This window comes from Cololabis saira, chromosome 5 (assembly GCF_033807715.1).
Source record: "Cololabis saira isolate AMF1-May2022 chromosome 5, fColSai1.1, whole genome shotgun sequence".
NCBI lineage: Eukaryota > Metazoa > Chordata > Actinopteri > Beloniformes > Belonidae > Cololabis > Cololabis saira.
The window spans coordinates 27,996,494-28,022,370 of NC_084591.1; the positions used below are offsets into that span (position 1 = coordinate 27,996,494).

At 40.1% G+C, this 25,877-nt stretch overlaps 1 protein-coding gene across 1 annotated transcript in view; it reads left to right on the forward strand.

Annotated features, from left to right (window-relative positions):
* The window catches only part of LOC133444872 (receptor-type tyrosine-protein phosphatase beta-like), a 51,703-nt gene extending 25,826 nt beyond the window's left edge, over positions 1-25,877 (forward strand). The window contains exons 12-45 of the mRNA XM_061722769.1: positions 1,202-1,462; positions 2,868-3,128; positions 3,335-3,518; positions 4,461-4,878; positions 4,959-5,268; positions 5,910-6,629; positions 7,547-7,810; positions 7,953-8,207; positions 9,378-9,635; positions 10,111-10,383; positions 10,477-10,746; positions 10,836-11,096; positions 11,551-11,811; positions 11,932-12,186; positions 13,968-14,228; positions 14,340-14,597; positions 14,680-14,940; positions 15,188-15,472; positions 15,578-15,838; positions 16,463-16,729; positions 16,926-17,084; positions 17,259-17,457; positions 17,729-17,850; positions 17,994-18,081; positions 18,167-18,211; positions 18,315-18,323; positions 18,421-18,508; positions 20,020-20,110; positions 20,272-20,348; positions 20,539-20,673; positions 21,227-21,343; positions 23,747-23,907; positions 24,017-24,152; positions 24,253-25,877. Of these exons, the coding sequence (XP_061578753.1) occupies positions 1,202-1,462; positions 2,868-3,128; positions 3,335-3,518; positions 4,461-4,878; positions 4,959-5,268; positions 5,910-6,629; positions 7,547-7,810; positions 7,953-8,207; positions 9,378-9,635; positions 10,111-10,383; positions 10,477-10,746; positions 10,836-11,096; positions 11,551-11,811; positions 11,932-12,186; positions 13,968-14,228; positions 14,340-14,597; positions 14,680-14,940; positions 15,188-15,472; positions 15,578-15,838; positions 16,463-16,729; positions 16,926-17,084; positions 17,259-17,457; positions 17,729-17,850; positions 17,994-18,081; positions 18,167-18,211; positions 18,315-18,323; positions 18,421-18,508; positions 20,020-20,110; positions 20,272-20,348; positions 20,539-20,673; positions 21,227-21,343; positions 23,747-23,907; positions 24,017-24,152; positions 24,253-24,390 (7,409 nt within the window). The 3' untranslated portion in view covers positions 24,391-25,877. The remainder of the gene's footprint in view (positions 1-1,201; positions 1,463-2,867; positions 3,129-3,334; positions 3,519-4,460; positions 4,879-4,958; positions 5,269-5,909; positions 6,630-7,546; positions 7,811-7,952; positions 8,208-9,377; positions 9,636-10,110; positions 10,384-10,476; positions 10,747-10,835; positions 11,097-11,550; positions 11,812-11,931; positions 12,187-13,967; positions 14,229-14,339; positions 14,598-14,679; positions 14,941-15,187; positions 15,473-15,577; positions 15,839-16,462; positions 16,730-16,925; positions 17,085-17,258; positions 17,458-17,728; positions 17,851-17,993; positions 18,082-18,166; positions 18,212-18,314; positions 18,324-18,420; positions 18,509-20,019; positions 20,111-20,271; positions 20,349-20,538; positions 20,674-21,226; positions 21,344-23,746; positions 23,908-24,016; positions 24,153-24,252) is intronic.

Here is a 25,877-nt window from a genome sequence, read left to right on the forward strand (position 1 = left end):
GCTGGGGACCATACGGCCTAGCCAACCCCCCCCCCCCCCCCCTCGGAGCGGGAGAGGAAGCCAGGGACCACCGTCTGAGCCCCCTGGCCTGAGGCCACCGGGTCTCCCAGGTTCCAGGGTCCTCCAGGTCGAGCCGACCGGCGAGACAGCTCTGGAGACCGCCCTCTGGACCAGATCCACCGGCGAGACTGTTCGGGGGGTCGCCCTCTGGGTTGGGCCGATCGGCGAGAGGGCCGTTCTCGGGACTGGGCCGAGGGTGGCCTTGGGGCAGACGGAATCCGCGGCTCTGGCCGAGGTGCGCCCAGGACCACCCCCTCCCCGACGCAGCACTGCTCAAGCTCCAGGGCCGCCTCCGGAACCGAACCGGCGCGTCCAGGACCGTCTCAGGAACCGGCGCGTCCAGGACCGCCTCAGGAACCGGCATTGTCCAGGACCGCCTCAGGAACCGGCGCGTCCAGGACCGCCTCGAGAGCTGGTGCGTCCACCTCAGGAGCCGGTGCGTCCAGGACCGCCTCCGCACCAGGAGCAGGCGCGTCCAGGACCGCCTCGAGAGCTGGCACGTCCAGGTCGTCTCGCCTCACGCCCGGGGAGGTGATGGTGAAGTCCTCCGAGGACCACCCCGGACGGTCCAGCACCATTCTCCTCTCGTCCGGATAGGTAAAGGTGAACGGCCGGTCCTCCGCGAACAGAATAGGCGGGCGAGCCCACCCTGCCTGCGGTCTGCCTGGCTCTGGATCAGGGCTGCCATGTCCGCCAGCACCTGCGCCACCGCCTCGAGGGTCCGATCCCTGCGTTCCTCTGTCATCCTGTCGGGCCCCACGTTGCGCGCCACTGTAGCTATCTCATGCTACTGGGGGTCAACCGACAGGGAAAGTGGACACAGGGTTTCGTGAAGAAATTCTGAATCTTTATTTCTAATCACCCAGACGTGTATCAGCAGTCAGCCGCTCTCTGTCATTCCTCGAGCAGACCGCTTTGCTGGTGTGCAGCCACTCCTTAAATGGCCAGGCAGGGTGGAGAGATTGATTGGGCACAGGTGTGCCCAATCAGCCAAACCAGGCCCGTGCCACCTGTGTGCTGCTCCCCCGCAGACCACGCACATTACTCCACCCTGCCACACAGGTTTTTACAGGGACTTTAATTTAAAGACAACTTTAATGGTTTTCAAATTCTGATCCATCTGACACCTTTCCTCTCACAGAGCCAGATGTAGTCAGGTATCTCTCAGTCACTGAAACCACAACTTCCTCTGTACATCTGAACTGGACCGAACCTTTGGGAAACAGCTCTTTCTATAAAGTACAGTGGACAGATGGAGCAAATATCCAAAGTACTAATGTCACTGAGACCAATCACAATGTGACTGAGCTGACTCCTGGAGGCCACTACTGTTTTACTGTCACTACAGTGGCTGGAGATAATGTAACAACAAGTGATGCTGACACCACGTGTCACTACACAAGTAAGATGATGTGCTGGATTTTTAGTGACTGCTGGCTTATTTTCCTACTGAATATTCATTATTCATCTTGTCTTCATGTCTGCTTGTTTGTTTTCCTGTGTTATATTTCTTCACTATGGATTTTTCTCACATATTTCTGCTTGTGTGAGTCATCGTTGGTTTCATCCTCATCTTCATGTATTTGTCCTCCACTAACAGAGCCTGAAGTAGTCAGAAATGTTTCTGTGTATAATTTAACGACATCGTCCATGTTTGTGACCTGGACTAAACCAGAGGGAAACAGCTCCTTCTATAGACTTCAGTGGACAGGTGGACACATGACTGAGTCTGTAAATGTGTCTGACACATCTAAAAACATCACTGACCTGACTGCTGGTGTCCAGTATGTGATAAGTATCACTGCAGCAGCAGGTGATGTTTATACTGAAGGAGCGAGTGTCTCTGTATCTCAGTACACAAGTAAGTTAACTGTACAGTTTGGTTATAAATATATGGTGAGTATCCAGAGACCAGACTGATATGTGATGGTAGAAGTAAAGTAGTAAAAGAAGATAGTGACATAATATAATATTACTAAGATATCTCATTCCTTTTTCTTTCCTTCATTGCACTCGTATAGTCTCTATATTTGGGCAAAAACCAGTTGACATCACAACTGATGCACATTCTGCTGTCCATGTACTTTTAAACATATTTGCCTTTAATTCAGAAGCAATAGATCATCCAGTTTTAGGTCACTGTGTTTTCACTTGTTCAGTGTTCTGACTTCACATTAATACAGACTGTGTAAATCACTGTACTTTGCAGTTGTCTGTCCGTATGAATTGATACCATTATTTTAGCCTCTGTCTCCGTTTGAAGACCTCAAAATGTTTATCTGGAAATGTGCTGCAGTCATAAACAATAATGGTCCATGAATACAGATGTCCAGGACAAACATGGCCGTGTTTATATATTAACTACCTGTTCTGAAGTTATTCATCAGGCGACTTTGGTATTGTTGACCCAGGGACTGGAACCAGTCTAGTAACAGGTTGTAGCACGCTTGTGCTACTGGGGGTCAACCGGCAGGGAAAGAGGACACGGGGTTTCGTAAAGAAATTCTGAATCTTTATTTCTAATCACCCAGACATGTATCAGCACTCAGCCGCTCTCTGTCATTCCTCGAGCAGACCCCTTTGCTGGTGTGCAGCCACTCCTTAAATAGCTAGGCAGGGTGGAGAGATTGATTGGGCACAGGTGTGCCCAATCAGTCAAACCAGGCCCGTACCACCTGTGTGCTGCTCCCCCGCAGATCACGCCCAATACTCCACCCTGCCACACAGGTTTTTACAGGGACTTTATTCTAAAGGAGACTTTAATGGGTTTTCAAATTCTGATCCATCTGACACCTTTCCTCTCACAGAGCCAGATGTAGTCAGGTATCTCTCAGTCACTGAAACCACAACTTCCTCTGTACATCTGAACTGGACCGAACCTTTGGGAAACAGCTCTTTCTATAAAGTACAGTGGACAGATGGAGCAAATATCCAAAGTACCAATGTCACTGAGACCAATCACAATGTGACTGAGCTGACTCCTGGAGGCCACTACTGTTTTACTGTCACTACAGTGGTTGGAGATAATGTAACAACAAGTGATGCTGACACCACGTGTCACTACACAAGTAAGATGATGGGCTGGATCTTTACTGACCGCTGGCTTATTTTCCTACTGAATATTCATTATTCATCTTGTCTTCATGTCTGCTTGTTTGTTTTTCTCTGTTATATTGCTTTACTCCTGATTTTATCACATATTCTCCTATTTCCTGCTTGTGTGAGTCATCGTTGGTTTCATCCTCATCTTCATGTATTTGTCCTCCACTAACAGAGCCTGAAGTAGTCAGAAATGTTTCTGTGTATAATTTCACGACATGGTCCGTGTTTGTGACCTGGACTAAACCAGAGGGAAACAGCTCCTTCTATAGACTTCAGTGGACAGGTGGACACATGCCTGAGTCTGTAAATGTATCTAACACATCTAAAAACATCACTGACCTGACTGCTGGTGTCCAGTATGTGATAAGTATCACTGCAGCAGCAGGTGATGGTTATACTGAAGGAGCGAGTGTTTCTGTATCTCAGTACACAAGTAAGTTAACTGTACAGTTTGGTTATAAATATATGGTGAGTATCCAGAGACCAGACTGATATGTGATGGTAGAAGTAAAGTAGTAAAAGAAGATAGTGACATAATATAATATTACTAAGATATCTCATTCCTTTTTTTTTCCTTCATTGCACTCGTATAGTCTCTATATTTGGGCAAAAACCAGTTGACATCACAACTGATGCACATCCTGCTGTCCATGTACTTTTAAACATATTTGCCTTAATTCAGAAGCAATAGATCATCCAGTTTTAGGTCACTGTGTTTTCACTTGTTCAGTGTTCTGACTTCACATTAATACAGACTGTGTAAATCACTGTACTTTGCAGTTGTCTGTCCGTATGAATTGATACCATTATTTTAGCCTCTGTCTCCGTTTGAAGACCTCAAAATGTTTATCTGGAAATGTGCTGCAGTCATAAACAATAATGGTCCATGAATACAGATGTCCAGGACAAACATGGCCGTGTTTATATATTAACTACCTGTTCTGAAGTTATTCATCAGGCGACTTTGGTATTGTTGACTCAGGGACTGGAACCAGTCTAGTAACAGGTTGTAGCACGCTTGTGCTACTGGGGGTCAACCGGCAGGGAAAGAGGACACGGGGTTTCGTAAAGAAATTCTGAATCTTTATTTCTAATCACCCAGACATGTATCCGCACTCAGCCGCTCTCTGTCATTCCTCGAGCAGACCCCTTTGCTGGTGTGCAGCCACTCCTTAAATAGCTAGGCAGGGTGGAGAGATTGATTGGGCACAGGTGTGCCCAATCAGTCAAACCAGGCCCGTACCACCTGTGTGCTGCTCCCCCGCAGACCACGCCCAATACTCCACCCTGCCACACAGGTTTTTACAGGGACTTTATTCTAAAGGAGACTTTAATGGGTTTTCAAATTCTGATCCATCTGACACCTTTCCTCTCACAGAGCCAGATGTAGTCAGGTATCTCTCAGTCACTGAAACCACAACTTCCTCTGTACATCTGAACTGGACCGAACCTTTGGGAAACAGCTCTTTCTATAAAGTACAGTGGACAGATGGAGCAAATATCCAAAGTACCAATGTCACTGAGACCAATCACAATGTGACTGAGCTGACTCCTGGAGGCCACTACTGTTTTACTGTCACTACAGTGGTTGGAGATAATGTAACAACAAGTGATGCTGACACCACGTGTCACTACACAAGTAAGATGATGTGCTGGAATTTTACTGACCGCTGCCTTATTTTCCTACTGAATATTCATTATTCATCTTCTCTTCATGTCTGCTTGTTTGTTTTTCTCTGTTATATTGCTTTACTCCTGATTTTATCACATATTCTCCTATTTCCTGCTTGTGTGAGTCATCGTTGGTTTCATCCTCATCTTCATGTATTTGTCCTCCACTAACAGAGCCTGAAGTAGTCAGAAATGTTTCTGTGTATAATTTCACGGCATCGTCCGTGTTTGTGACCTGGACTAAACCAGAGGGAAACAGCTCCTTCTATAGACTTCAGTGGACAGGTGGACACATGACTGAGTCTGTAAATGTGTCTGACACATCTAAGAACATCACTGACCTGACTGCTGGTGTCCAGTATGTGATAAGTATCACTGCAGCAGCAGGTGATGGTTATACTGAAGGAGCGAGTGTCTCTGTGTCTCAGTACACAAGTAAGTTAACTGTACAGTTTGGCTATAAATATATGACGATAATCCAGAGACCAGACTGATATCTGATGGTAGAAGTAGCAAAGAAAGATAGTGACATAATATAATCTTACTAAGATATCTCATTCCTGTTTTTTCCTTTTTTGAGCTTGTATAGTCTCTATATTTGGTCAAAACCAGTTGACATCACAAATGATTTATATCCTGCTCTCCATGTTCTTTTAAACATATTTGGCTAAATTCAGAAACAATAGATCATCCAGTTTTAGGTCGCTGTGTTTTCACTTGTTCAGTGTTCTGACTTCAGATTAAAACAGACTGTGTAAATCACTGTACTTTGCAGTTGTCTGTCTGTATGAATTGATACCATTATTTTAGCTTCCGTCTCCGTTTGAAGACCTCAAAATGTTCATCTGGAAATGTGCTGCAGTCATAAACAATAATGGTCCATGAACACAGATGTCCAGGACAAACATGGCCGTGTTTATAAACTACCTGTTCTGAAGTTATTCATCAGGCTACTTTGGTATTGTTGACTCAGGGACTGGAACCAGTCTAGTACCAGGTTTTTATAAGGACTTTATTCTCAAGAGAACTTTAATGGGTTTTCAAATTCTGATCCATTGGCACCTTTCCTCTCACAGAGCCAGATGTAGTCAGGTATCTCTCAGTCACTGAAACCACAACTTCCTCTGTACATCTGAACTGGACCGAACCTTTGGGAAACAGCTCTTTCTATAAAGTACAGTGGACAGATGGAGCAAATATCCAAAGTACCAATGTCACTGAGACCAATCACAATGTGACTGAGCTGACTCCTGGAGGCCACTACTGTTTTACTGTCACTACAGTGGCTGGAGATAATGTAACAACAAGTGATGCTGACACCACGTGTCACTACACAAGTAAGATGATGTGCTGGATCTTTACTGACCGCTGGCTTATTTTCCTACTGAATATTCATTATTCATCTTGTCTTCATGTCTGCTTGTTTGTTTTCCTGTGTTATATTTCTTTACTACTGATTTTTCTCACATATTTCTGCTTGTGTGAGTCATTGTTGGTTTCATCCTCATCTTCATGTATTTGTCCTCCACTAACAGAGCCTGAAGTAGTCAAAAATGTTTCTGTGTATAATTTCACGACATGGTCCGTGTTTGTGACCTGGACTAAACCAGAGGGAAACAGCTCCTTCTATAGACTTCAGTGGACAGGTGGACACATGACTGAGTCTGTAAATGTGTCTGACACATCTAAGAACATCACTGACCTGACTGCTGGTGTCCAGTATGTGATAAGTATCACTGCAGCAGCAGGTGATGGTTATACTGAAGGAGCAAGTGTCTCTGTGTCTCAGTACACAAGTAAGTACCCAGGAAACTTAATTTTACAATGATTATTGGTTAATGAAATGATTGTATGTAGTCCGAAGTAACAACAGTTTTACTGTCACTGAAGTCTCAATGACCTTTGAATAAATGACACTAGAGGGAGCCAAATATCTTCATGCAATACTGTGTGGAAGACTTGATATCACTATCTCACTACTTCTTCCTTCTTCAAAACACAAAGAAATATCTAATTCTGGTTTTCACAATGCAGTTCTTGTTATGTTTTTAGTTATGCATCTACCTCACTCTCCGGAGGAGTGTCAGGACCTGAGTGTGTACAGCACCCAGTTGCAGTAGACAGAGGCGGAAGGAGTTACAAACAAAACGTGGTTTATTTCATAAAAAAGTGTTGCTGAGCAGGATTCAAAACAAAAAAAGAGTCTCAAATTTGAAAAACAAAAAACAAAAACAGAACTAACCATGACATGAAACACGATGTTGAAAACAGTACGAACCGGCAGGGATCAAGGGAAAGACAAGACATGCACACCGGACTTGACGAGACACAGGTGCAAACAATCAGATGGGAACAAGGGAAGTCAAGACAAAACTAAAACACAAGGACACAGGTTTTCAAAGTAAAACAGGAACCTAAATACAAAAACTGACAAAACCACCAAAACGTCACACTGAGAGAGCAATTTTTCACTATCACTTTTTCAATTATAATTTTCTTTGTCTGTTATATGCAATACAGTGTTTACATGTGTCGAGGGCCTGGTGGTTTCTGATCGAGGTTCTGGTTTGACACCACTGTGGATATAAATGATGTGCTTTACTATGGCTTTTCCTCTTAACTTGTGAACATCTTTTTTGTCTCAACGCAATTCAGTGTTTATTAGTTTCTGATGTTTTGCTGCTCTGCTCTCTTCTCCTTATGCACTCTGTAGGACCAGGTAAAATTGGTTCTCCCAGTCTGTCCACAAACACGACTTCCATCTCCTTGAACTGGGCTTCACCTACTGGTCAAGTGTTCATGTACAAGGTGGTGTGGGATGAAGCTGGAGGTTCACAACCTTTATCTGTATTTACGAACAAAAACTCTTCTGTACTATCAAACTTGATCCCCGGCACTTCCTACACCATCACGATTACTGCCGTAGCTGGAGACAACCAAACAGAAGGAGAGCCCTGCACAGTCAATGATGCTACAGGTAAGCCACACTTTCTTCTTCAAATGTCTTTAACTGAACATAATTATTGAATACATCTTCTTCAGGGTGATCCTTGTAGATGCTAAATAAAAATCAGACTCCTTTTTTTTGTCTTGCCATCACTTTGCTTCTGTTTTTGCAGAACCTGCAGTGGTTGGAAATCTCACAGTGGATTCTGTCACAACATCATCTGTGGTGCTAAAATGGACCAAAAAAGCAGGCAAAGCTGATTCGTACAAGATTCAGTGGAATTCTGAAGAAAGTAGCCACACCACTATCACCACTAACACAACCCACCACACCATTGAACAGTTAGTTCCTGGAGTCCTGTATAACATCACAGTGACAGCTGTTGCAACAAAAGAAGGGGCCGCGGATTTCATAAACACCTATACAAGTAGGTCCATACTTTGAGATTTTTTAAAAATGTATTCCATTTTTTTTTTGGTGCTTTAAGAATTTAAAGTGATCAAATTCAGGAAGAACATTTATTTGGGGAGGGTTTTCTTTACATTTTCTATTATTTCATTGCTTTTTACTTTATCAAATTGTTGCCAACTTCATCATTTTACCTCAGGCGCTCATGGATTTCCCAAGCCTCGCTTTTAATTAATTCAGGCTTATTACCCAAACTCTGAGACAACCCTTTAGAAGCACTGCACACAGACAGATAGACTGTTAAAACAAAATCAGGTTTAACATCTTTCAGTAAATTTACCTGTAGTGGATGACTCCCTTTAGTCTTTGACTAACAAAAACCTGTGGACACCTCACCAGGTCATCATTGAAATCAGCTTTCTGGAGAGCGCATATGGATTTTTGTAATCGTTAAGGGTTTTGCTTCTCTATGGAAATCATTTTGCTGTCATCTGCAAGAATCTGCATTTCCACCTCAATCCCGGCAAACAGCAATAATCTTTGACATGTACCTTTATTTAACCGGGGTAAAATACTATTGGTATTCAAAATCTTTCACTAGCCAAGATAAGCAGCAGCTAAGAGCAATATCCGTTAAAAACATGTATATAATTACATTATACACATAAAATGTGTACATTTACTCAACAAAACATTACCAAATACTGCCAACATAATGTCTAAAATTATATTTAAGGCAGAAGCGATGACTTAATAGACCAGGCTAGTGGTGATGAATTATAACATCTGCTGCCAGATGTTGCTGTGTCTAGAATATTTTAAATATGTTTGAATTCTTGAAAATGAGACCAGATCCCTAAGGCCCCAGCGGGTTTGGGGCTGATTCCCAGAATAGGCAGTGGCATATTTTAATGTTTTTGTCCCATCTCAGTTTGGACTGTTATGTTTCTGAACTAATTGCACAATAAAACAGCTGCTCACGTAACACAGCAGTCTGGTCACTTATGAAACTTGACGGGTAATATGTGATCAAATAACCAGCGCTGAGACATTATACTTAGTCTGATATCCATTCTCTCAAAGGAAACATGCTGATTGGACATTTATATTAAAATAATTTGCATTTATAAGCTGCCCTGCCATGTCAAATAATGAATAAAAATCACTTTTTTCCTTTTTTACCAAACAGGACCTGAAAAGCCTGAGAATATTACAGTTACAGGAAGAGGAACGGACGAATTAAACATCACCTGGACTTTGACTCGGGGAATGGTTGATCATTACGTCTTGAACGTCTCAAATGATGACCCGATGTACCTGATATCCCAAAAATCTTCAGTCAACATGGCCAGCATCACCGGTTTACACGCCGGGAGGCTGTTTGTCATCACAGTGATTTCTGTAGCAGGGGGCTTTGAAAACAGTTCTAGTACCTCGCTTGCCACTGGTAAGTTCAAAATGCTTCTCATTACCTTTTTGATCCTAAAAACACTATAGCAAGCAGTATTCAGAGGAATAAATTAAGTAAAATATAAGAAATTAGTCTTCAGCCCCTTAAATTCATCACATATCATTAAAAGTAATAATTTCTGGTAGTTTTATTTCATCTTAATGTATGTATTGTATTGCTTGTGAACAAAAATTAACTTTCATTAAGACCTATTTATATATTTTAAAGTTTTTGTTTGTGTTGTTGAGTAAAAACTCAACGTAATATTTATTTTCTAGCTTCCATTTTATTGAATAACTCAAAAATGCAAATGTATTTGATAAAAAAGCATGGTTTAAAGACTATCAAAGGTTTGCTTATCAAAATTTCAGAAGCAATATTATAAATATTATAAAATATTATAAAATGTATAACCTTTAACTGCAAAATAAACAACATAAAGTGTTATTGTACCTGTTGTCGTGTGTTTTAGTTCCCACATCCCCTGGCTCCATCAGCTTCAGTCACAGGACCAATTCTTCGCTCCAGGTGGACTGGACAACGCCGCATATGATGGATGGTGCCCCTAACATCAGCTACTCTATCAAATATGAGTCCAGGGATGGTGATACACTAACTAATCAGTCCACAGTTAATAGCACGCATCTATCTGACCTTAAGTCTGGAACCCTCTACAACATAACTATAGAAACGGTCGGACCCCAAAATTTAAGAAGCACCCCTCTCCATGATTCAACATACACCTGTGAGTTTTCCTAGCTAACATCTTAGACTGTGATTGCACATTTGTGTTTAATCCTTTATTTATTAAATTATTATTTAATTTTCTCTCTTTAAGTGCCAAACCCGGTGTTGAATGTTGTTGCCAGCTCAAGCTCAACCACTTCAATAGAAGTGACATGGTCAGACCCGCTGGACGTCAAGCAGTATTACGAATACTTAGTTGAAGTGCACAATTCCACGGGAGGACTCGTTCACACCAAAACAGTCAACATCACCAGCTATAATGCATCTGACCTGCAGCCAGGATCAAGATACGATATCAGTGTCACTACAGTAGTTGCGGGAGAATTTAAATCCGCTACGGTCCACATTTTCACTTACACACGTAAGTTTATAAACACGATTACTGTTTCAATACTGTCATTCTGATGGAAAATACTGGTCTGTATTGTAATCGTTGGTCTTTTGTAACAGAGCCCAAAGCAGTGACCAACCTCACCGCAGTAGTTGTGAACTCAACAACCATCTTGCTGACATGGGACAGACAAAGTGATTATAAGGCAACCTACTCCTATCTGGTGGAAGAACGCCACAACACTGGGGCCCAGAACCGTACCACAACGACTGAAACGTTAATCATCCCCCTTCTGATTCCTGGAACCCAGTATACGTTTCATGTGTCTGCAGTTGTGGAAGGAGTCTCATCCAAAAGAGAACGTATAGAGAAATACACATGTATGTCGTGTTTTAAAGGAATTTTTTGTACATTTCTTGCTTGTGATGGTTTTGAAATGATCAATAGTGAATTGAATATTGCCCTTTCATAAAGCTGGGGATGATAACAGCTTCAAAGTCTCAGTCTCAGTCTCTATAAAACAGAGACTACACCGTCCACAATAAGATTCTCGTGGAAGTTAAAATTCCCAGAGTTTTTACACTCGCCTCCACAGATGCAACCTTTGAACACGAGGTCTCCCATCATGACTTAAAACAAGTTTTTGACACCTTCTCCATTAGCACATGAGATATTATTCAGCTGTTTTCACACACTTGGGATAATGCGCTGTCACCCCCTCAAAAAATGAAAAAAATATGTTGCAGAAGTCATCCCTTTTTCTCAAATTAATTGATAGTTTTGGAAAATGGAAACCGAGGATTTGACGTGAAATGTAAAATTTCTTTCTTTTAGTACCTGAAAACGTTTTGGACCTTACAGTCATAGGAGGCACAACTACCCTGAACGTGTCCTGGACAAAGGCGGTTGGCCCGGTGTCCTCATACACTGTCCAGGTGTACATGGGCAACCTTTTGGTGGAAAGTAACACAGATCTGAAAAATGGCACAGAACACACGCAGTTTTCTCACAAGATTCCAGGAGTACTTTACTGCGTGAAGCTGGTCACCATAAGTGGACCAGTTGAGAGTACGAGTGAAACTTGCAATGCCACTCGTGAGTAGCATTGATATTCTAGCTTGTGATTAACTCTTTGTGGGCTGTATTTTGACAATAATTTATTTTCCAAATGCCTGTAATGTCTTAAGTGATTGCTGTATCCCTCCTTGTTTTTAGTTCCCACCCCCCCTGGTCCCATAACAGTGGACTACCAGACTGTCAGTTCCATCAACTTTACATGGTCCCTTCCAGACGGCATGAATCATAGTCAGTACAACTTCAGTGTGTCAAACTCTTCTGGATCTTACGTTACTAAAGACACCTGGTTTCTGTTGAAACATCTTGAGTCTGGAAGCCCCTATCAAATCTCTGTTGTCACTGTTGGTGTTTGGGGGTATGAGAGCACAACCGTGACGACGGAAAATTATACCAGTAAGTACACACATGCATCCATTAATATCAAAGCTTGTTACTGTAGATGAAAATTGGCCAAACTTGGATATCCTGTATGTTGTTATTGGGAAGTTTGGTTCAATCTGACTCATCCAGCTGTAGTCTTGGTGTGTAAGCTTATGGTAGGAACTAGGGCTGTTCGATTAATCGATTTTAAATCGTAATAATCGCGATTATTTAATTAGAACGATGTTAAAACGTGAAACTCGTAAAATAGATTTTTCACTTTTTTTTTTTTTTTTTTACCTTGTCTGCACAAATATTAATGATTGATACCATATTAATGATAGATGGAAATACCTCTCAATACCTGCGACAAGTGCCCCATGGGAGAGGCTCTTTAGTGTAGGAGGGGGCGTTGTAACATGCCACCGGGCATCCCTCAAGCCAGATGCGGTAGACCGGCTCGTGTTCCTTGCAAAAAACTTGCAAATGTGAATAGCAAATGTAATGACTGACATTACACACCTCTACCTCCTTCATGGGTTGCATTATTATTTAGCATGCAAAGACCCAGTTTAGTTTAATTAGAAAATGTCTTGTTTTATTTAATTGGAAATATAACTTACTGTATGTTTGCAAGTGCTGATTTGCTGATTTTCTTTTTTCAGAGATAAAACTTTATATTTTATTGTATTTTTTAAAACTTTTTTTCAACTTATTTTACAGAGTTTTGCACTTTATTCATTCATTTTTGGTTTAATAAGAGCAAAGTTTGCACTTAAAGCCCAATGGGGCAAATGTTCAATAAAAAAACAGCATATTTGAAATCATTTCTTTGCCTTTTGTCAATTCACAAAATAATCGTAATCGAAAATCGGATTTTGAGAGAAAAAAATCGAGATTTTATTTTTGGGCAAAATCGAACAGCCCTAGTAGGAACCAAAACAACACGAAATGAGGCAGTTTTGAATGAGTATACATTTACAGGCAAAATTAGTAAATTAATGTTAGCATTTGGGGCAACCAGCCTCTGTCAAGTTAAACTACTGTCTGACAAGACTCAAAAACATCTATCCACTCACTAGTAAATGATAGTGTGGATAGGGTCTTTACAGACAAAATCAAGTCATTTGGATGTTGTAAATGCTCAGACAGTGTATAAAATGTAATATTAGCAAGGTTTTTACTTGTAGTCACTACCACCTTATTGTAACTTCAAAGACTACAAATCCTGTCAATAGATGAAAAATGAGCAGAGCTCATATCTCCCTCCTCTTACACTCGTACATTTTTACCTAATTATCTATAAACTGAACAAAATGCTACACCTTTTTTGTTTCCCAAGTCTTGGGACATTTGAAAACTTCCTCCTCAAAAACTAGTTCCACCTCGGAAGCAGTTCGAATTTCACAAAGAATCGGGACGATATATACCCCAAAACTCATCAATTTCATTATCAAAGTTGGTAGGTGCTGAAGGTGTACATAAGAAACAGCAAGACACAAGATAAGACATTACTTAGGAAATGATGCACTGACAGACTCACTTGTTTGTAGCCTCATTTTAGCTGATTTGAATTGTCACTCCTTATCTGCAATGCTGGTCTTGAAATGTGAGAACGTAAAGCAGTTGTGTTAAGACTAAAAACCTGTGTAGGCATGCTTCGCTGATTTGATCGCTCTGTAATTGATAAAGGCAGTCAACAAAAAATTAGATTGATAAGCATAATCAATAATGCCAATGATGTCGACAGAATCGTATGAATTCCTAACCTCACTCCTCTGTTGTTGCACTGTATCTCCTTTCTTATTTCACAGGGCCGTATTCTGTAAACAACTTACACCAGACGGATATTAGCACGGGTTCAGTGACCTTGGTGTGGGAGCAGCTAGAGAGCAAACCAAGCTACTCTTATGAGGTGAAGGTCATTGACCCCACCCCTGCCGCACCGGCTATTGTGAAGGAAATGAATACAACAGTCCATGGGCTTGAATCTGGACGCAACGTCAGCTTCACCGTCACTACACTGACAGCAGATGGCACACAAGCAGAACCGGTGCCAGTTTCCTATTTCACACGTATGTGCTGTACATCCTGTCAGACACTGATTGATTGACAGGCTATTAAGATATGCACTATGGGCTTTCACTGGTGTGTTTTTTCATTATGTAAATTTGATTTTTTTCCAGGTCCATATCATATTACGGAGTTGAAGGCCATTACTTTAAACACAACTACTATTCGCCTTAAATGGACAAAACCATTTGGGTACAAGGATTATTATAAATATTTGGTACAGATAGGTGACAATGACACCAAATTCCCAACCTTGGATGAGGAAAGTACGATCTCAAAGCTCATCCCTGGAACCAATTACACCTTCTGTGTTACTGTCCTTGCGGCAAAAGACGCAGAAGGGGAGCAACGCTGCATCTCTCAGTACACAAGTAAGGCTCTTACCTCTAGATTCTTTAGTTTTTTAAGTTATCGAGGGTTGCCTTGATGAAATGTTTTCTGCTCTGCTAACAGAGCCCGAGAGGGAACAGCCCAGCATCTCCAATGAGCTCTCCAACAGTTCAGTCATGGTGTCATGGAATAAACCTCCTGGAAATGTAGAGAACTATGTCCTTCACTTAAACAGCACATCCGAAGGGTACACCAAACAGCTGGATAGTAGCAGCACCTCCTTCACGTTCAACAGTCTGTCAGCTGGAACCCTTTACAGCGTCTTGCTGGCTACACAAAGCGGACCGTTCAATGCATCATCTGAATTTGTTACAACTGCAACTTGTGAGTATATGCTTTTTTTGGTTGTCATTGCTCTCATATAAGTTACTTTGACAAGTTACAGTTCTATATGACTCATTTTCATCATATTTCTCTCGTAAACATGGATATTTTTTACAGAAAGATCTGTGGCCATTTGTATTCCTATATTTTTGTGTTTTTAGAAAAAATAGGCTTGAACATTCTAAAGCTTTGGGAAGGAATCATTTTTTGAAAAATGTAGTGATTGTGCTATAACCTGTCCCTGCAGTCCCTAACCCTCCTGGACCAATTGAGATCACGAAAACAACAAATAGCTCCATTGGACTTAAGTGGGAAGAGGCTCCTCTAATGACTGGTGCATCGTTTCACTACGTATTGAACTACACCCTGTCGGAGAATGCTAGTCAACAACAGGACATCATCATCCCCTCTGCCAACACCAGTGTCACTCTGTCCCGCCTGGATTCTGGGACTCCTTACTCCATCACTCTTAAAACCGTGGGACCGATGAACTTTGAGAGCAACAGTGTTGGCGGGAACAATGTCACCACAAGTAAGGCTTTTATTTCTGTACCTACACAAGCATATGATTTTTCCTCTCTCACATTTACCGCTTGGATTAAACATTAAATCTTCCAAATATCTTCTAAAATATCAGGACCACTGAGCGTGAGGTCTCTCAACTCCACTACAAAGGAGACAAGCATCAAAGTTACGTGGACCAAACCTCAGGATTACAAGGAAAACTATCGTTACAATTTGACGTGGCAAGGCTTAGATAAAAGCAACAGCATCACTCTTCAGGACCCTGTGCATGTCATCAATAACCTGAAACCTGGTAGCGCCTATGCCATCAGCGTCAACACAGAGACCTCTGACGGAACACAGAGTGTCACCAAATGGATTAACAACTGCACAAGTACGATCACAACAGCTTCCCACCCACTGTTTTTGACAAATATTTTCACATACATTTGTTTTTGTTTTTTCTGACCGCTTGTAAAAATGCAAGATAAAACATTATCAACCAGAAGATTTATGTTAAAATGGATTAAAGCTGATCCGTACTAAGGAAAAGTAACTATAAGCATGCTTAATCTCATTTTACTTGCATGAAAGAGCTACTCTGAAAATGCAACATGAAAAAGGCTTTTATCCATTCTCACGATAAAAAAGTGTACCAAGACCTCAGCATGAAAGCCTTCCATCCCTCAGCATCACAGAGAAAAACATGTTCCTATGTGTATTTTAATGACTGTCAGTTGCACTTTTGTTTGTGTAATTGCTCTACAAGTCAGCCCAGCAACTTTATTTAACGTTATTTATCATCATTGCAGTTGTATTATGGATTCTGCTTTTCACCTGAATTGAGATAAAAAATCTACAACTATCTTTTCATAGTTATTGTTCCTGGTCTAGAACGTTTTCATTTATTTGCAGCTGTTTAGACTTTCTGATTTTGATATCATATCTATTATGACAAAATTATCTATGCACAAATGTGATATAATTCTGTTTTTCCTTGAAATCTTTTTTGCTGCAGATGCAAGCCCTGTGACAGATGTCAAGTGTTATGGACCAAACTTAACAGACGCTGAACTCATACTGTCCTGGACTGAACCCGCTGGCCAGAGCTCTGGCTTCCAGATAATCGCTGAAGCTGGGGCGGAGTTGAACGAGAGTGCTCAGTGCTGTAAACACAATGTTTCTGGCCTTAAATACAACACTGAATATAATTTGAGAGTGACAACTCAAAGCTGTGGACGGCCCAGTACTCCTGTATCTAAAAGCTGCCGCACAGGCATCACATGTATGTTATTATCTCTTGTAAACTTTATAGATGCATGAATATACTATAGATTTTGGTCAAAAACATTGCTGTACGAAGCCGATCAAAGCCTGCATTAATTGAAAACACGAGTTTCATCTTATTCACTTGTACCATTTAGCTGACACCAGTTGTGTGGTTCAATGTTAAATTCTCATTTCTCTTTCAATTTTGGAAGATGCTCTGCCTCCAAAAAACCTCTCAGCATTTTCAGAAGAGATTGGACGCCAGCACGACCAGTTCACCATTCAGATTAACTTGAGTTATCTAGACTACTCCAGAGGACCAATCACACATATTGGAGTGCTGATTGGAAGCAAGTCCACCATTAACGACAGTAAGTTTATTTTCTTCACATCAAGGAGTGTATTGTCTGCTGTTGTAGTCCATGTGTGCTCTGCTGACCATTTGTCAGTATTATTTACATTATCTGTTTGATATAAATAATGAATGAGGATGCACTTTCCTGTTAAAACTCTCTTAACATCTGCAATATTGTATTTCCCTCCAGCTGACGGTCCTAGTTTGAGGAAGTACTTGGGGAACACCTATGATGAGTTTGTACATTCGCCCAACATAGCATACCTGGCAACAGTGAAAAGCAACTCTTTTAACTCACGCAGCAGTGAGGAAACGCTAACATTTGTATTAGGAGATGAATCCACATGGAATGGCTACACCAACGGTCGTCTTACATCCTCTTCCTACAGGTAACGACGCCAACCACATTTTGTACGGTAAAAGACAAATGTGAACATGTAATTGGCTTCCTGTGTTTGTGAATGATTTTTTTTTCTTTACATTTCTTTGACATTTTGGAATGAAACTGTATTTTTGACTGTTTTACCTAATGATGCAGCAGTGCTCACTTTAGTAAGATCAGTAAAAGAGATCATGAACCTACCGTAAGAGCACAAGTGTAGTGGATTTGGCATATGAATGTGAAATCGCTAAATCGGGTGCTTTTGTTTCATCCTGCAGATATGCCTTTGCAATTTTCACCACTATGGAGCTGAACCAGAATAATCTTGTGGATACCAGCACAACACTGGTCACAGTGACAGAATTTCATAATACTATCATAATACTTCCACAACAACCAGGTACCATTTTTAGAAGGAAAACCTGATTTTATTCCATTATCCTTCTGTCTTATTTACTTATTTACTTTGGGAATGTCAGCATTCCCAAAGTGGCCATATATATTAACATGTCTTTCTGTCATTATCTCTGTGAACCTTTTTAGTCAGCTCTGCAATGGCTATTGGAGTACCATTGGGAATTTTTGCAATACTGTTCATCATCCTCTTGGGATTCATTATCTACTGGAAAAGGTTTGCCACTGTCATTACTGATAGAAAAGCTGTTAAAGTGCTTAACTGCTAACTCAAAACTCACGGTTTACATACTGTCCTGCAGAATATACAAGAAGGAAGTATCAGACATTCAAATTCATTCTATGAGGTACATTTTTTAAATGTTTTATTAAATCATTCCAGTCACTTGTTTGATGTACAACAATTGTCTCTCTAATTGTTGCTTTTTCATCTTTAATTCTTTTTTTCAGAGCCAGAGTGTAAGTAAAAGTCCTTTAAATCATGAATTATTAGCTGATTTTTCAAATATTGAGCTGTTTTTTGAGTAAAACTGAACTTTGTCTTACATTTGAGCAGAAGTGCGGCTGTGAGGGTGGAGGACTACGATGCTTACTACAGAAAGCAGAAAGCAGACTCCAACTGTGGGTTTGCTGAAGAATTTGAGGTGAAACATGAACCTAATATTCATTAGCTCTTGTTTGAGTTAGAAATAATTTGTGAACCCTGTAGGCCCGAAGCATCATGGGATCTCAAAGTTATAAAAAGTGGATAAAATAAATGTAATCAATTGAGTACAGCTATGTTTTTTTTTTATTGGAAAAGTAAAAGAAGTCAGTCAAGTCCAAGTCACTACAGAAAAATCCAAGTTTGTTGATCGAGTCATGTTGAGTCCAGTCCAAATGGCTCTTTAAAAACAGATTTGAAGCATTTCCAAACATACAGTACATGATTATCGTACATTTGAAAAACATAACTACAACAACCCTGTGTTTTACTGTAATGCAAATGTACATTTCAAAAGCATCTGGGGGAGTTAGCACCGTTTTAGGATTAGCAGGCTACATCTGCAGCTCTGCATGGAAGCAGCAGGCAAGCAGACTATGAAAGATTACAAAAGTGAATTTATATTGTAGTTTATCAGTCAGATTTATCAGTCAACACTCACTACCAGAGATAACGTTTTTTCTCTGCTGCTCTGCCCCTGCTCTAAACTGAGAAAAAACATAATTGTAGCAATTACTTCTCCCACCAAAATACGATTGAAGTTGGAACCCGCCATCATCTCCTCAATGTTTATTTTACAGATTCAACACTTTGCAGCAGATTTTTTAACACTGCATGATAAATCCTGTTTGATAATCCCAGCAACATTTTTATGGTAGCACCATCCTAAACACGACACACCTATGATATGAACTGAATGTACAGTACATATTATCTTATTAAGGCACATAATAGAAAACAAGGTGATTACAATGGAAAGTTGTGGTGTAAATAGGAAGCATCATGCCCAGAGAAATGGAAATGCTAAAATCCAGCAATACAATCCCCTATAAACATGGTGGTAGCATTATTTGGTCTAGGCCAGGTCGTCTCGCCATCATGTATACAGTGTATTGTGAATGTTATTAGAGGATTCTAGAAGTATGTGACAGGATTTCTGTGCTTGAGCTGAATCCCAAGAGAAAGTGGGATGTTTATTGGCAACTCGAGGCCAAGCGCTTGAGTTGTTCTGCCAAAGACCGTCTTAAGAATGCTTTAGAGTGGCCAAGTCCAAACTTCTGACCTTAATCCAATGCAAAAGTTATTAGAGAAGGTTTCACGTGAGGAAAGTCACTCTCTCTATATCCACATTTTCAAATAGCACTTAACATTATATAAATGAAGCAAATACCTGTACAGTATATGTTTCAGTTTAACCAGCTTTCCACAGGAAAACTTGTGCTGCATCCAGCTTTTTTTGTGCTCATCTTCCACACTGACATTTCATGAAACACTTTATCATGTTGAAACAAATGAGGGATGGTACAATTTTACCGTACTGTTTAGACCTCTTCGTAAACACTTATAACAATAAAAGTTCAATTTAAAAGGAAATTAAACAAAAAACAATATGTTGCTGCTTTTGTTTCTCAACAAAGAGTGAAAAAGGTTTATTTTTCTATTCTGTTAAAGGATCTGAAGCTTGTCGGTACAGGTCAGTCAAAAATCCATGCCCTGACTGTGGAGAACAAGCCCAAAAACCGCTACAACAACGTGCTTCCTTGTGAGTCATCTTTAGAAATCCACCTCTGCTGCTTCTCACATTAACCCTCACTGTTCATTAAACCCGAGTTTTTATACCTAGTGCAACATATAACACAGTGTGATCATTTTTTCCATAATTCATTCATTTCCGTTTCATGTACGATCTTGTTCGACCCCTAGATGACTCCTCAAGGGTGAAACTCTCTATTGTCCATGGAAGTCCATATGATGATTACATCAATGCTAACTACATGCCGGTGCGTACTGACTCCTGTTCAACACAGCGCTCACTTACTGTTCCACTACCAGTAAACATAGCTAATCATCGCTTTGCTTAACATCATCCCATTTCAACTGTTCCACCTTTATGCACATCCAGCATTTGAGGATCTTCATGGAAACTCACCATGATGTTTTCTGTGGATGGGTGGATGTTGTCTTTGGCAGGGTTACCTCTCCAGGAAAGAGTTTGTCGCAGCTCAAGGCCCTCTGCCGACAACAGTGAACGAGTTCTGGAGGATGATCTGGGAAAAGAACGTGCAGACGCTGGTCATGCTGACACGCTGTAATGAACAGGGACGAGTGAGTATGGACGCAAACAGCACGACTAGCAGCAACAACACACACACACTCGTCCTATACTGTAGGTCAGGGGTATTCAACTAGATTCGGCCGGGGGCCACATCTGCAAAAGGACTGTATGGAGAGGGCCGCACAATTTGAAAATGTGGGGGTTTTCAAAATGTATTTTGTACTCAAAGACGAAGACTTATGTAAATATAATACATTTGTATTATACATTTGAATATATCTAGTTTACATATGAATTATGTATTAATTGTCTCCAGATTTAGTAATTGTGAATGTTAAATATAATATTCAGATAAAGAAATATTATTTTGAATGCAAGTTCATTTTGAAACCATGCATTGTGCAAACTTAATGAAATTGATATTGACCTACTTTTAATAAAACACGCCATAATGAAAAAGCACCACTTTCCACCAAGATTTCCTTATTTGAATATTACATTAAGCATTGAGCACAACCATTTTAGTCCATAGTAGCCAGTTATAAAAATTTTCAGAAAGCCAAACCTGCATTTTGTCACAGGTGAATCATGTACCTTTTTCAGGTTAAATGCGAGCAGTACTGGGATCCTGGCACGAAGCACTTTGATGAAATTACTGTGACAACAACCTCTGAAATACCACTTGATGACTGGACCATCAGGGACTTTGACATTAAAAATGTAAGTACAAAGGTGTTACCCGTCACTGCAGAAAAGAAAAATATGCTAAAGGTCATTCAATCATTAATTTATCCATTTGTTTCTTTTTTTTTTTTTAAAACTTGATATTCCCAGTTTTCCACCCTGGGACATGTGCGCATTAATATAGAGTGGTTGATGTTTGTCATCACGCCTCAAACTAAAAATCATATTGCTGGAGTATATATTAACTTACAAGCGATTAATAAATGATATCGTAGCAAAGAGGAGATATAGTTGAAATCTCCAGAGATCACCATCAATGTATTGGGGTGTTGTGTTTGTGGTGTGATGACAAACGAGCTGATGACGTTACACGCTGAAAAAATGAACAGGAAAAGCACAAACAACCTGCCCAAACAAGAAAATGTTATTGCAGGTTGAAACCAACACAACTGCTCCAGCCAAAACTGAAAATAATCCATTAAATTAGCATCTTTAATTTAATCATTCAGGCAGATGATTAGTGATTTCGTGTCTTTTTAGATCAATGTGTAGCATGCTTCTGGGGATTGTAAGAAATGCATAAGAACTCCACATAAATGATCTCTGCAGTATATCTCAGGTGTCTTTCTGTGAAGTCCGACAGTGTAGACGGAGTCTGACTCTGGTCAAAGCTGCAGGGAGAGAAGCCTCTCTCACTGTCCAGTGTGCCAGTCTCCTTCAGTTTATAAGAGAATCTGTTGTGAGGCTGGGCTTTTACATATGTTGATCTCATTTATCGATGCTTAATCTGCATAAGTTACCATGGTGATATGACCTGGTAAGAAGAGGACAAGCTTTGTGACATTGGACACCCAGAGATGAACCTGAAGTTACCTCACTAAGCCACTAATCCTGCTTCAATGTACAGACACCAGTTTTCTTGCTCTACCACCTGAGCCTTTAATGTTACTTTCGAGTTTGAAGTCACATAATTGCTTGAATCTTTTTTTTTTGTTTGTTTTTGCCATGAATCTTGGACTAATCACAAAATTGATTAAGTTATGAGACCTATTTAACACCTTCATTGTGTCCGGCACTTTTTATGCTGCTAATGCTGAACACTGAAAAATTATACATCTGTTGAGAAACAACAGATTTAGACCCACTCATGTAGATCGACTAGAGAGTTCAACTGATGTATACACTGAGGCATGAATGTTAGTGGACCCAAGTGATTCTAATTTGGTATCACTTGGCGAAAAGAAAAGATTCAGTTCATGATAATAGTTACATGATAATTACAACAACTCATCACATGTCAGGTCATGCTGTAAATTAAGACTTTCTGATATGCATGATGCCTTGAAAGAGCTCCATTTTCTACAGTGGGATATGACACATGCTTTAGTGCAATATCCAAGAAAAAAAACACTCAAAGGCGTTATATGTTGCTTTCTGAGGTTCAAACTTAACAAACTCCTCTGGTTTGGTGTTCATTGGTAATACATACCACTGTAAAAACTCCTCAAAAATGTTCTCTCTCTTATTGGTATGATAATATTGGATCAGATGAACAAGATATGTGCCGCAGGTTTTTAAAGCCGCAGTAATTAAACCTTTACACAACAAAACCCCTTTCTTGACCCAGACATTTAAGCAAATTATAAACCAATTTTCTAACCTTCCATTTATATCTAAAATTCTAGCTGCAAGCCAGTTATATGACAATTTCGATAGAAATTATTCATTTGAAGTGTTTCAGTCAGGTTTCAAAATACAGCATAGCATAGAATCATTGCTGGTTACAGTCACAGCTAACGGATCATTAATACTAATATATTTGCTCTTATGCACCATGACAATATATCTGTGCCTCTCCTCTCTTTTCCTGCTCTACCACGCTGGCCTTCGGCAGGAGGGTCACGTCCTGCTCAAGGTTTTGTTCCCTCCTAAAGGGGAGGTTTTTCTCCCACTAGGGGAGTTTTACCTGGCATTGTTTATGTAATAAATGCTCGGGGGTCATGTTCTGGGTCTCTGGAAAGCGCCTAGAGACAACTTGTATTGTAATACATGCTATATAAATAAGATTGAATTGAACTGAATTACAGGCAATGAATAATCATTTGAAAATATTAAAGTTGTTCTGAGTTATCACCTTTATGCTGTGAAACATTTCCTGGAGGGGTATTGTCATGGGTAATGTATCTATATCTGCATCCATACAGAGGGTCGAAGGGATTTAAGCAAAACTAAACTCATCTGGCAGCACCTGGTGTCCTGGTAGTTTAGGTTTTAACTTTTCTCTCCAGATTTATATGATTATATATTAGGGAGTGATTATGATATAGCAATAAACCATAAATCCTTACTTACTTTCAGCCAACGAACTGTAGTCTGTCTTCTCTTGACTGCTCATACAGTGTTTACAGCACATTTGGTATGATGTCTTTCTTCCTACAGGTGAGAACAGCAGAGGTGCGTTCAGTTCGTCACTTTCACTTCACAGCATGGCCAGACCATGGAGTCCCAGAAACCACAGAGCTCCTCATCAGCTTCAGACATTTAGTCAGAGAGCACATGAACCAGTACTCCAGGAACTCTCCTACTCTGGTCCACTGCAGGTCAGTAGAAACTCACAAATGTTTTGGAATTCAGCTCAAAATGACTTTCAGAAATGACATAAGAAACCCATCTCACTTTATTCTCTCTTTCTCCATTGCTTGTATTCAGTGCTGGGGTTGGGCGCACGGGCACTTTCATAGCCATCGATCGTCTGATCTTCCAGATCGAAAGGGAAAACATCGTGGATGTTTATGGGATTGTTTACGATCTGCGAATGCACCGGCCGCTCATGGTGCAGACAGAGGTAAGAGGCCGATGAGACATTAACATACACGTATGATCTGACGGTGATGGCAGTGTTTACATGTTATTTCAATGATCTGTTGTGTTTGATGTGACTGCAGGACCAGTATGTGTTCTTAAACCAGTGTGCTTTGGACGTCATCCGGTCCAGAACGGGGAACAACGTGGATCTAATCTACCAAAACACAGCTGCACTCTCGATTTATGAGAATGTCCTACCCAAAAAAAGGGTTGCGTAGATTTATTCAGCTCTCCCATCTCTCTCAGTGTCTCACAAGAAACAAACCCAGCAGACACGAGTAAAGGGAATGAATGCTTTTAGATTTTACTGTATTTATTTTTCTATTAATCATATTATTGCTCAGAATCTTACAGCAGTCAGGATTTGAATCCGTTTGTTGTATTTATTTTTGTCCAACAAATGTTGGAATGTTCAAAATGGCGGGAAGAATGCAAAAAAAAAAAAATGAAATAGTGAACATAATCACAGACCAGAACTTTGTGGACTATTTGTAAACTTTGTCTTGAATTCTTTCTCATGACAGCATATTTTTGTATTGCACAGTTGTTTTATATTTACTGATCGCTGGCTACTGTAAATGACTTGGATCATTCTTTTTTTTTTTTGCTCAGGTAGCGTGTTGGATGCTGTATAGGTCTTTTTACAGACACTTTTGATGAAGATAAACTTGGAATAGACTTGTACAAAACGAATGCTGGTAAATACTCTGTGCCTTTTAACATACTGTATGCTTCAACACCAATAGGTGGCACTCTTTTGTTGTGTTTTTTCTTTTCATTTCGGTTTTTCAAAGGCAAATAGGGACTATATGATGTTATTGTTTAAGGAATCTTAAGTTATGCGGTTATTTCCTTTTTCCAAACAGTTAAGGCAATATGAACTGTGCAATGTGTTTTACATGAAGGAATTTTGTTGTTAATTTATATACACTGCAAGGTAAATAATGCACTGGATGCATTTATCTTCTACACTGTCCATTTTAAACAATTGAGATGTTTTTTTTGTTTTTTTTTATATCAGTAGTGTTTGTTACATTTTGGCCAGTGAAAACGAATATTTGAATGAATACCTGTCACCCCTCATTTGATTGTTGCAGCTCAGGAACTGAATGCAAGATGAACACTTTACTGTAAATTATGGTGTTACAAAAACAAATATCTATATACCCATGCTGCAGCAGTGTGCACTGTCAGAAGTCTTTTCCATTTTTTGTTTTGTTGATCTCTGTTTTTTCTACACTGAACATTCCCCAAACAAAGCGTAATGCTGTGGGACTGCCTCTTAAACATCTGATCCATCTTTAGTCATTTCCTTTGAGGTTCAAAACACCAGAAAAACACAAGTTTTCCTGGTGAATACCTCTAGAGTCTAGAGAACAGATTTTTCCATGATGCAGGTACGTTTTTGCAGATGCTCCTATAAGCTCATGTTCTACTTTCATTATATCATTGTGTAATTATTGGATGCACTTATTTTTAATGGCAAGTAAGAATAGAAAATGGTCATGGTTTTTATTTTTTAAATGCTTTATGTGATGCTTGCTGGTTCAATGCAATTATATAAAATGAGCTAAGAATGTATATGTTTATCTTCCAGTATATCAAATCAAACGGGATTAGAGATGTTACTACACTGTGTTGTCAGTCTCCTCTTTAATAGACCCTGCCAGCTTTAGAATGATTAATTAAAGCTTTATTCTCTCTA